General features: G+C 43.0%; 1 protein-coding gene across 1 annotated transcript; it reads left to right on the forward strand.

Moving 5' to 3' along the window:
• Positions 1-3,326: 3,326 nt before the first annotated feature.
• LOC139457615 (uncharacterized) lies at positions 3,327-10,901 on the forward strand. Its single transcript, XM_071238970.1, has 6 exons — positions 3,327-3,495; positions 5,506-5,654; positions 7,443-7,499; positions 7,915-7,965; positions 8,985-9,044; positions 9,918-10,901. The coding sequence occupies exons 2-6, from the start codon at positions 5,540-5,542 to the stop codon at positions 9,977-9,979; spliced, it is 345 nt and encodes a 114-aa protein (XP_071095071.1). The 5' UTR covers positions 3,327-3,495; positions 5,506-5,539; the 3' UTR covers positions 9,980-10,901.
• Positions 10,902-12,386: the final 1,485 nt, after the last annotated feature.

Genomic DNA, 12,386 nt, shown 5'->3' on the forward strand with positions numbered 1-12,386 from the left:
AGGAAGGTGGGATGGGCGACATGCCATAGAGGGGAAGGTGGGATGGGCGACATGATCAGGGGGGGAAGGTGGGATGGGTGACATGCTATAGAAGGGAAGGAGTGGTGGGCGTCATGCCATAGAGGGGAAGGTAGGATGGGCGACATGCTATAGAGGGAAAGTTTGGATGGGTGACATGCAATAGATTGGAAGGTGTAGTTGGCGACATGCTATAGAGGGGAAATCGGGATGAGAGACATGTTATAGAGGGGAAGGTGTGATGGGCGATATGCCATAGAGGGGAAGGTGTGATGGGCGACATGCTGTAGAGGGGAAGGTTTGGTGGGCGACTTGCTATAGAGGGGAAGATGCGGTGGGCGACACGCTATAGAGGGGAAGGTATGGTAGGCGACATGCTATACAGGGGAAGGTGTTGTGGGTGACATGCTATACAGGGGAAGGTGAAATCGGCGACATGACATAGAGGGAAAGGTGGGGTGGGTAACTTGCTATCGATGGGAAGTGTGGTGGGCGACAGGCTACAGAGGGGAAGTTTGCATGGGTGACATGCTATAGAGGGGAAGGTGTGGTGGGCGACATGCTATAGAGGGGAAGGTGTGGTAAGTGACATGCTATAAAGGGGAAGATGTTGTGGGTGACATGCTATACAGGGGAATGCAGGATGGGCGACATGCTGTAGAGGGGAAGGTGGGATGGGTGACTTGCTATATAGGGGAAGGTGTGGTGGACAACATGCTATAGAGGGGAAGGTATGGTAGGCGACATGCTATACAGGGGGAGGTGTGGTGGGTGACATGCTATACAGGGGGAGGTGTGGTGGGCGACATGCTGTAGAGGGGAAGGTGGGATGGGTGACCTGCTATAGAGGGGAAGGTGGGATGGGCGACATGCTTTTGAGGGGAAGGCTGGATGGGTGACTTGCTATAGAGGGGAAGGTGTGGTGGGCGACATGCTATAGAGGGGAAGGTGTGGTAGGCGACATGCTATACAGGGGAAGGTTGGATGGGTGACATGCTATAGACGGGAAGGTGTTGTGGGTGACATGCTATAGTTTGGAAGGTGTTTATCACAATAAATTGCAATTCATCCTGGATCAAAAGTACAATTCACTTTCCATTTCCATCTCCATTCGCATTCTCATCTCATCATCAATTATCAATAAATACCCTCTTTTGAATTTGAAGATTGACTGCAAAGGAAAGTTAACAGTCATAAGTTCTTAGTTCAATATGTCAACAAAACAATAACAATGTATGACAATTACAAAAAAAACAAAAGTTGACAAAAGACATTAAATTGTGACAAAATAATTGCAAGAGCATTTGCACAGAAAGAATGTATACATTAGTGATTGAAAAATACATTACACATTCACAAAAGTTACAAATACAACATTTTGGGAAATAAAATTGCTACGGAAATATATTGACAATGGAAATGGCAGACCCATATTCTTTTCTAACTTTTATTTCTTGCTTTTTTGTTACTGACCACATGGGTCCTCATTCTCTCCTTCCAGAAACTAAAAAGCATGCATGGCATGCAGCCTAAACAGAGTAGCCTTCCTTGGCTAAACTTCTGAAGCATGCATAAAATAATAATCTTGTACATGCTAAATTTGGAGTGAAAATTTACGAAAAAATTTAAACTTTAAAAATTTGGAAAAATAAATAGAAATTATTCTAGAGATGTTATTTCGACCGTAACAGAAGGTGTGGTGGGCGACATGCTATACAGGGCGAGGTGTGGTGGGCGACATGCTATACAGGGAAAGGTGTGGTGGGCATCATGCTATAGGGGGGAAGGTGTGGTGGTCGACATGCTATACAGGGGAAGTGTGGTGGGCGACATGCTATACAGGAGAAGGTGTGGTGGGCGACATGCTATACAGGGGGGTGTGGTGTGGTGGGCGACATGCTATACAGGAGAAGGTGTGATGGGCGACATGCTATACAGGGGAGGGTGTGATGGGCGACATGCTATACAGGGGGAGGTGTGGTGGGCGACATGCTATACAGGGGAAAGTGTGGTGGGTGACATGCTATACAGGGGGAGGTGTGGTGGGCGACATGCTATACAGGGGAAGGTGTGGTGGGTGACATGCTATACAGGGGGAAGTGTTGTGAGTGACATGCTATACAGGGGGAGATGTGGTGGGCGACATGCTATACAGGGGAAGGTGTGGTGGGTGACATGCTATACAGGGGAAGGTGTGGTGGGTGACATGCTATACAGGGGAAGTGTGGTGGGCGACATGCTATACAGGGGGAGGTGTGGTGGGCGACATGCTATACAGGGGGAGGTGTGGTGGGTGACATGCTATACAGGGGAAGGTGTGGTGGGCGACATGCTATACAGGGGGAGGTGTGGTGGGTGACATGCTATACAGGGGGAGGTGTGGTGGGCGACATGCTATACAGGGGGAAGTGTGGTGGGCGACATGCTATACAGGGGGAAGTGTGGTGGGCGACATGCTATACAGGGGGAAGTGTGGTGGGCGACATGCTATACAGGGGGAGGTGTGGTGGGTGACATGCTATACAGGGGGAGGTGTGGTGGGCGACATGCTATACAGGGGGAAGTGTTGTGGGTGACATGCTATACAGGGGGAGGTGTGATGGGTGACATGCTATACAGGGGAAGGTGTTGTGGGCGACATGCTATACAGGGGAGGGTGTGATGGGCGACATGCTATACAGGGGAAGGTGTTGTGGGTGACTTGCTATACAGGGGAAGGTGTTGTGGGTGACATGCTATACAGGGGAAGGTGTGATGGGCGACATGCTATACAGGGGGAGGTGTGGTTGGCGACATGCTATACAGGGGAAGGTGTTGTGGGTGACATGCTATACAGGGGGAGATGTGGTGGGTGACATGCTATACAGAGGAACGTGTGGTGGGCGACATGCTATACAGGGGGGGTGTGGTGGGCGACATACTATACAGGAGAAGGTGTGATGGGCGACATGCTATACAGGGGAAGGTGTGATGGGCGACATGCTATACAGAGGAATGTGTGGTGGGCGACATGATATAGAGGGGAAGGTGTGGTGGGTGACATGCTATAGAGGAAAGTCAGATTGTCCACGTCCTATAGAGAGGAAAGTTAACGGGCGACATGCTATAAAGGTGTTGTAATATCGTGTACCTCACAAATACTTGCATTACATATGCTACCTATTGTGTGCGAGAAGGCCACGTCGTCTCTGATGCAGAACCGAGCGTAAATATAACTGAGAGATAGTGAGTCGACTATTTGTGTCTAACACGCTGTTAAGGGATACCCTGCGGTTGTCAAAAGGGATACAGTGCTGTTGCCAAAGTGGATGCTGCTTGCCCTGTCGGAAAAGTATACACTTTTGTTGCCAACAGTGAGCAGTGAAACACTTGTGGCTTCTTTATGGATATTCCGCTATTGTCTATGGAAATGGTCTGATGTTGTTTAAAGGAATATTCTGTTGTCTTTGACAGGATATAGAGGAAAACACACGGCAGGTAAGTGTTTGATGTGCCGCAGGTTGAATAGGATAGGATAACGAGTTTATGTTCAGGAAGCAGTGATATGTTATAGACGACACATTCAAAGATGTGACTTGGGCGGGACGAGCGACAAGCTATAGTTGGGAAGGTGTGATGGGAGACATGCTATAGTGGGAAAGGTGCGTTTATGAGGCGGGACAGGATGACTCCCTCATGCAAAACAGAACACGCCGTCATTTAAATCGACCCAGTTTCATCTTTGTGGAGTGAAGACATTGATACGCATACATTGGGTGGCCTAGTGTAAAATACACCGGTTGTGTACACATGACTACAACCAGCGTGTAGTGTTTTCCAAGTGACCCGCACGACTCTATTGATCAACCCCGCTGTGAGACGATCTAATGTCTCCATTTTACTTCCTTGTTCGGGTAGAGCTCGTATTGCATAGTCCTGTTTATCATCCTTCTTAAGGGCCGCGGAACTACAGAACCGGGCCCTTGATGAGTGTTGGTAAAATTCCAAAAACATTACGTGCACATATGTCATGCTTCACTTGCCGTAAGTGTCTTGATAAGAGGGAACTCCTTAATATGGGTACAGTTTACAAACAGGTGGACATAATGATAGTTTTGCATGTTTAATTTGCTAAACAAAGGTTGCTGACGTCTGTGATATTGGTCAGTTGGGGATATAGGACTTGTGTTTCGTATTTAAACTGTTCAACTGTTTCAGTAATGAACTTATCAAAAGAAACTAAGACTCACACCAGTTCAAGATTGAGGACCGTCCAATTTATCTCCTATCCGAAAGAACACTCTAATCCGCTAATTTAACTAAATCTGGTGAAAAATAAAATGTGTCGCCAGATGAGAACATTCCTAACATAAAGGTGATTAAGTGAGTGAATGTTGTTCAGCGCCGTAGTCAGTGATACTCTAACCATATCTGACCTGAACAGAAACAACAGTGATTGAAAACAAGAGGAGTGATCCGCACCATCCGTAGTCAAAACATGAAGGAAACACACCACCTAAACCCCTATTTAATAAGCCATGCATTCTGTTACAACCGCACAAGTGGCACATGTCGTCACAAAATTTGGATGATGCAATTCTGAAATGTCAACATTGAAAGTCGTAATGCCTTCCTCTCATGAAGAGCTGTTAATGTTAATATCCAATCTGCATTGTACTATGGGCTTTGGTGCCTAAATGGCAGAAGAAACTCTCTGTCTGTTTCAGAAGGCGTATCCCCAGGTTTTTGTTAAATCGCAAGCATTATCTTTGCATAAAGAGCAAAGTGAATATTATTTTATGGAGTGCATCCTAGAATTCAACTGAATCATTTTTAAATTTGCCCCCCGATGAAGCACGTTCCATTTTGTTTATCAGGGTTAACGCCCGAGGCCTCAGCAGACAAAACGTGCATCATACGAAGCCGATGAAATGTTCCTTTAGGCAGGAACCGTTCACTTTACAACCCCCTCTGTAATCACCACTGCAGCCATCTGCTCTTGTACAGAACAGTTGGTGAGGTGTTTGCAGTAACAGAGTATTTTTATCAATGGAAAGCCAAGAAGGAGTGTGTGTAAACCTTGTATGTAATGAGTGAGCAATGATTTCTATTTTAAGGATGCGTTGTAAAGTTGTTTAGTTTAATGTACCAACCGTGTCGTTGTGCCCTTCCAATTCTGCTGGATGAAGCTCAATAGATCCTCAATACAGCCTCAATACACCCTCAACACATGCATTCATTCACAATGTAAAGGTGTGTCTCTACCCACAAAGGAACTAGCTGCAGCTACTCCCGGGTAGGTACACAATGTGCAATTTTTGATAACCCCTTGCACACCATACACCGGTGCATCCCACGCAACATTCAATACGCGGGAACGTTCTTCTGTCGGGTAAGTGTCATTGCGTAATAGAAGGGCTTGTCTGTGAGAGCGTACAGTTTGGAGGTCGAATTTGCGTAAATGCTTAACTGATTAATAACATGCAGACAAATTCTTTGTATTTTTAGCAGAAGTTGATTCCTGCAGTGTACCAACGGAACCATGGATAGAAAATATGTCATAGCAATTGCTGTATGTGTGACTGTGATAGTCGTCATCATCGTCATCGTCGTTGTCGTCGTGGCTCTGTTAATCAGACGTCGGAGGAGGGTTGTTCGTAAGTACTGACTATAGTTGCTGGTTGTAGAACGTATATTGTATACCCACAGCACGACCTCACAAAACTAAACCTTAAAAGAAAACCTACTGTGCCTTGACCTTGTTGTAGTCACCCTAGAATCAATATTTATAATTTGGCACCGAACACTTTAGCACAAGGTTTCAATTTAAAATACGAAGGTATCGATTCTACAGCGAGACGACCTCAAATTTTAACCACAGGAAGTTAATCGCCATTATACAATGACTTAGAATGCTCTATAACGTTTTTTGACACGTGTCATTACACATAGGTACATCGTTCTGCTATCCTACTGTGGCAATTATTACAGAGGTCCAAATTAACATACACATATTCTTAACTACTTCATAATAACGGGACGCAACTCGGCAAAGTGTGAGAGCCCCTTTAATGCTTAATCCCTATGGTCATAATGCGCGTATATCTTGGACAGCAAATTTAAAATGTACTCTGTCCGTATCCATGGTACTGTGTGTGGTTACGTCGAGAAATTGATAATGTAAATATAGCTATTAAATTATTCAATCAAAGATTGGTACAATCATTGCAGTCTTCCAGAAGTGATTCATTGACGTGCGGCTTCTGTTAGAAAGATTGTAAGGCACTCTAAAATGTAGAAAATTATTTCTGTTCTGACATCGCCAGACACGCTATAGAAGTTCTCTCAGGATTTAGCGGGTATGTTGAAATAGCTGTTGAAACTGGTCTTTATGACCAGGTGGAGTATAACCAACGCCGATGTATACATTGTAACTCTATGTTTAACACTGCCTTATATTTACATCAAGTAAACTACTTGGTGACAAATAGCAACCATTAAGGTAAAATGTGCCTATTTGTACTGAATGTATTAAGTGCGGGAGGTTTTATATTGAATAAAACGTATGTTTGTCTGTCATAATGACTAAATGTGAGTCAGTTTATTGTGACTGGACGCTGAGATTCCAAAACTAAACGTCAAAATGTTTTAGATACGGCGTTAAAGAAAATGGAATTAATTCTTAGTGTCACGTATTGCTTACGTCAAAGCCGAATAGATCCGCAAAATAATCTAAATAACGAGAAAATAATCGAAGTTACCAAAAAAAATTGAAATTACGAACATATGACTGAAGTGACAAGAAAAAACTCGAAATTACGAAAAACAAATAATTTGAAATAGAGAGAAATTTCTATTTCAAAAACATATGCTACCAAAGGGGCACCATTAGGCTTGGTAAACTTGGTCGTTGGATGCCATGGAACTGTATTCATCATCAGTGGAATGAATATACAGTAAATATGATGATTTCTTGCGGATGAACGTGTGTTTTCTTTATCCTACAAAGTTAAATACTATCTTGGGAGATCGGATAGGCTAGTGGTTAAAGCGTTGGCTCGAAGACCCGAGTTCGATTCCCCACATGGGTACAATGTGTGAAGCCCATTTCTGGTGTCCTCCGCCGCGATATTGCTGGAATATTGCTAAAAGCGGCGTAAAATCAAACTCACTCACTCACTAAATACTACATGTATGGAAAACACATGTCTCCATAGTTAAGTGTGAACGGTGGTTGTAAAGTTCGTCTAGCGCAACAGAAAGCACATTAACCCCCTTCACTTTTCAAGTGGAAAGTTACATCTAATCATATATATTTTATAATTCTATTCCGAATAGAGACCAGAGGACATCATCAAAGAAAGATTCCTACTTTATATATGTATCAGACAATGATAGAATTAACAATTGACCGACGTCATATAACAAGCCAATTCTTTCTCTAGGTAGACAACGACCACGACCACAGAGCTCAGTTTCTGTTGAGGGCACCGTTCAAGTTAGTAAGTATGAATTAATATGTATTTTGTTTTTTTGTGATTAACAACTATTTTTATTTGCAAACATAATGGAAAGTCTCATTGAGTGAAGCTTTGCCCGTCATGTCAGAACTACCTCCAGTGCCTTCACTGTGCCGAGTGAGTGAGTGAGTGAGTGAGTTTGATTTTACGCCGCTTTTTAGGAATATTCCAGCAATATCACGGCGGGGGACACCAGAAATCTGCTTCACACATTGTACCCATGTCGGGAATCGAACCCGGGTCTTCGGCGTGACGAGCGAACGCTTCAACCATTGGGCTACCCCACCGCCCTTGAGAAATAGTAAGAAAACAACGTGATAATATTGATTGCTATTATGTGAAGCTCTGCTGATTGGAATAAGCTGTACATTGTGCGAATGCTCTGTTTTTTGTCCAGGGGCAGCAAAGAATTATCGAATCAGCCGCGATGACATCGTGGAAAGATCAGGTATGTGGTTATATCACAGTTTAGATGTCATCTGATGCACTTCACATAGTCTTGATCTCGCCTGAAGATGTTTACAAAGCTGATATCTCATCTGAAATATTCATGCCGCTGAGATCTCATCCAAAGTTGTTGACACAGCTGTATTTTCACCTAAATAATTCATACTGCTGAGATCTCATCTAAAGTTGTTAAGACAGCTGATATCTCACCTAGTAATATTCATACGCCTGAGATCTCGTCTAAAATTGAGATCACAGTTGAGATCACACCTCAAGTCGTTCACAAAGTTGAGGTCACAACTGAATCTGCTCACACGGATTTTACATTCAAACAATATCTAGTACACAGGGAATACGCGAAATCTTAACGTGATCAGACAGGTAGGTCTCTTCTACTGCCGTTAGGTACCCGATTAGATTGTGTGCGCACTGTGCACGACCCTGACTCGATCATATAAAGACCCAGTGTAATAGGCTTAAACGACTCACCTTAAATTTGACTCTTGAGTCATATGGGCCTAGGCTCAAATGACTCCCCTAGCCAGGCTCAAAACACTCCCTCTAGGCTCATCTAACTCCCCTACTACAACCAAATGACCCCCTTTGTATTGCATTAAAATGATTACAGAAAAAATCAAACATATCTTGTATTATAAAGGTTTTCAACCCCTCTTCCTCATTTTCTATTCTGAAAATGTCAGGGTAAGAACAATCCCCAATAGTGTGTGTCAGATGTTTTAGTACCAGTTATTTTATTACAGTTTTATATTTAACTTTATTTGGAAAAACTCCAGGTTCCTCTCTTAAATCACTATACTTTTCTTAACCTATAATTTATTTTCAGAATACTCCAGGCTTTAAAGCTTTGACGTTAAAACGGCAACCTTCATTGCAGCCGTAGGTTTCTTGATAGCTTGCATAGTGGAGCATAATTATTAACACAAGGGCTACGACACTCTTTACAGGCCATTAGTCATTACGATGAACACCGTATAATAACACACCACCTTTCTGTTACAGGGAAAGACGACTTGGAGCTGAAAGGCGTGACCAACAGCCCGACAGGGGAGGCAATCACAGGTAATATGATTTATCATACCTCCATGTCAGAATGGTGAGATCTGATTGATCCACGTGATCTTGTTAAAATGTGTATCCCGCCTTGGAGGGAAATTAATTTCTCAGCTGGAGAATAAATGCCTTATACCCCGCCACGAGCACAAAAGGCTGCACGTGGATTGCTGAGAGGCAAAACAAATCCCTCATAGCCTGCTTAGAAGCAAAAAGTCGCATGCTTTTTTCGCGTCAATGTCAATATAGCACAAGTTAATATCAGCTGTTTTCTATCAATTATGAATTTGTTTTAATTCGGTTAGAATAACATGTAAAACATGTCGGTAAGGTATATTCGTTGCAGCAGGATCAAGAAGGGTCCTATGTGTTTTTTGCGTCCTGTGTCAGGTTTTATGACATTGTGACATAATATTGACATTGCCCCCGGCTCGTGGTATACAATCTAACGCGGATTTGTATAAATAATAAAGAATGTTGGCAAAGTACATAAAAATGTTAAACCCTCTTAATGCAGACAAGAAAGCACCTTAACCCTATACGGTTGACATGACGGGGTATACCTGATCCCCAGTAACCAATTCTTGTCGGATAGGCTTCTGTCAAGTTCATTTTTTAGGCGCTGTGCAGGGTTGAATTCCTTGGGCACGCCAGAAACCTATGATTATGGGTTCGAATCCCGGTTTGCCCCTATTATGTTTCTAGGTTTGTCCGCTACATACCCGTGCTCGTGGGTTTCACCGAAGTGGTAGACGTCTGAGACCTGCATCACTTCGGGCGATATAACTGGACTACTGTTAAAAGCGGTGTTAAACCCAACTCACTCACTCATTAATTAAACCTGCTGCCTTTAAAGGACTGATTGTCCTTCTCTGTTGTCAGCTATGTGTCCCCCGACACCTCCGGTTGGTGGAGCCGCTCCCCCGCGTCTCGATCCCATATAACGCCAGGACAATCTCACAACCAGCATCTACTGCACAGCACCTGCATCATCAACTACATCAGGAAGTGCAGAAATTACTACGTCAGAAATTGGGAATCGACACGCTACAATGCCTTAAGATTTGACGTCAACAATGTATATCGTGTATATGACTATGTGCAGGTCTTCCTTTTAGGTTGACATAACTGATGTATACATACGTAGTGCCCATATAGAATAAACCGATAATGTAGATGATAATGGGTTAGAAGAGGAAAAGATACAATACACTAAAGAATGTTGTCGAGTTACAATAGGGGATGTGCCAAGGTGGTTTTGTAGTATCTAATTGGTGTATCCCACACAGGTCTGTACAAATGCAACTTATACAATTTCAAAAATGAGTGCTTTTTTGTGTATACATAATCAGCAATTTTCCTTCTGTTTCACCATGGCCGGTTATTACATTAAGTCAAGGCAAACTAGTGATTGATATCATGAACAACGTCCAACGCCGTCGGGTATCATCACACGCAATCGACCAGTCCAGTCCATCCGGCCCACATTTAGTCGACTCAACCCCAAAAAACAATAAAGTGCTGGGGACCAATAGAAACTGTGTGACAAAATCGATTCTTTTTTTCAAATTAGAACAAACGCACAGATACAGTTTTATGAGGATCATATCACAAATTTTCAGTAAAAGCTGTGCATTGCACATATGAATACAACGTGTGCTGTTTCCATTTGTTTCTCCAGTGAGAAAAATATACAGTTCATATACTCTGCAAAAAAAGAAACGCAAATATAAAAAGAAATCGTAAAATTCTGTCACAGTGTTGCCGACATCTATCCATACAAAATTATATCAAACATGAATGTGTACATTTCTGCATGGATTGGGATTGATTTGTGTGGAAATTTGTGTGGAATGAGGTACTGCAGACATTTGGTGACAAGATGGAAAAACGCAACCACTGGAGAGCCTGTTGCCGAAACACACCAATATGATATGCACGTTCAACGTACAGTCCGTTTGACTCCAAATGAGAACGATGAATTGCAAAATAACTCGAAATCCAAAAAAGTGTATGAAAGATCAATACGGTACTTGACCATAAATACCCTGTACCCAACAAAATCTGAATTTTGTTTATTTTAAGACCCATGACGGATGAAGTTCTTTAAGAAACTATCATGTAATTTTGTATAGAAATGTGAATATGACACGTAGGGGGGACAAACCGTGGAAGGAACAGCGCAAGCACGGTCTGCACGTGCTACACAGTGACTGTGTTCATTAAATGACAAGATGCGCTACTCAGCAGATGTTAAACAGTTGATGTTGAATGTGTATGATTTCTTTAGAAGTGAAGCAGAAATAGCAAAGCCTTTTTATGCAATTAATACATTCTTGAAACGAGCTTCAAAAGCTCTTGGTATGTCCCTTCAGAAGCTTCAAAATGTTGTTAGTCGACGAGTTACAAATAGTCAGGTCAGGGAGGTAGGGAACATGTAAAAAACAAGCAAGGTTGATCAATTAGACAGTTTTCAGAGGTATCAAGTCAGACGTTACAATTGTTAAACTGCACTCAGAAAATAAGTACCTGTCCCTAACAATTTTGAAGAAACACCTTGAAACTGACCATGATTTACGTGTTACAAAGTACAAACTATGGCAGCTGTTGCATACATTTGGTTACAAATACCAAAAGATTACTGGAGAAAATAGGGCTGTGTTGTGTGAACGGTCTGACATTGTTCGTCTCCGAAATCATTACCTTCGTACGATCAACTTACCTTCGTACCATCAACTTACCTTCGTACCATCAAGAAATGTGAAGAAGGATATGAGCCCGTCTTCTTAGATGAGATATGGGTAAATGCTTCACACACAGCCAGCAGTCAGTGGGTACCCAGTGGTGACTGTAAGCAGTCTGGTAGAAAGTTACCAATGGGAAAGGGTGATAGACTCATAGTTCTCCACGCTGGTTCTGCTAGTCAGGGTTTTCTCCCAGACTGTGACCTCGTCTTTAGAGCCAAGGCCAAAGACAACAGGGACTACCACACAGAAATGAACGGCAATGTATTTCTGGAGTGGGTGAAAGATAAATTAGTCCCTGCTTTGCCTACCAAGTTTCTCATTGTCATGGACAATGCACCGTATCATAGTGTGCAGGATCCAGAAAGCAAGACTCCAACCTCTAATAACCGTAAAGGAGACATGGTTACTTGGCTGCAACGGAGGAACATTACCTTTCCCTCTCGAGCGACGAAAACGCAGCTCTATGAAATCATCAAAACTATGAAACCTGACCCCGTGTATAAAGTTGACAGTTACATCAAGGGTCCGTGTCACGCTGTCTTACGACTGCCACCTTATCACTGCGACCTGAATCCAATCGAGTTGGTATGGGGCATCGTCAAGG

This window comes from Haliotis cracherodii, unplaced genomic scaffold (assembly GCF_022045235.1).
Source record: "Haliotis cracherodii isolate W230 unplaced genomic scaffold, xgHalCrac1.p SCAF_12, whole genome shotgun sequence".
Taxonomy (NCBI): domain Eukaryota; kingdom Metazoa; phylum Mollusca; class Gastropoda; order Lepetellida; family Haliotidae; genus Haliotis; species Haliotis cracherodii.

Excerpts from the sequence above, each read along its gene's own strand:
- LOC139457615 (XM_071238970.1), top strand. The coding sequence starts at position 5,540 with ATGGATAGAAAATATGTCATAGCAATTGCTGTATGTGTGACTGTGATA. Across the intron at positions 5,655-7,442 it reads ACGTCGGAGGAGGGTTGTTC|GTAGACAACGACCACGACCA; the intron begins GTAAGTACTGAC and ends TTCTTTCTCTAG. Across the intron at positions 7,500-7,914 it reads TGAGGGCACCGTTCAAGTTA|GGGCAGCAAAGAATTATCGA; the intron begins GTAAGTATGAAT and ends TTTTTTGTCCAG.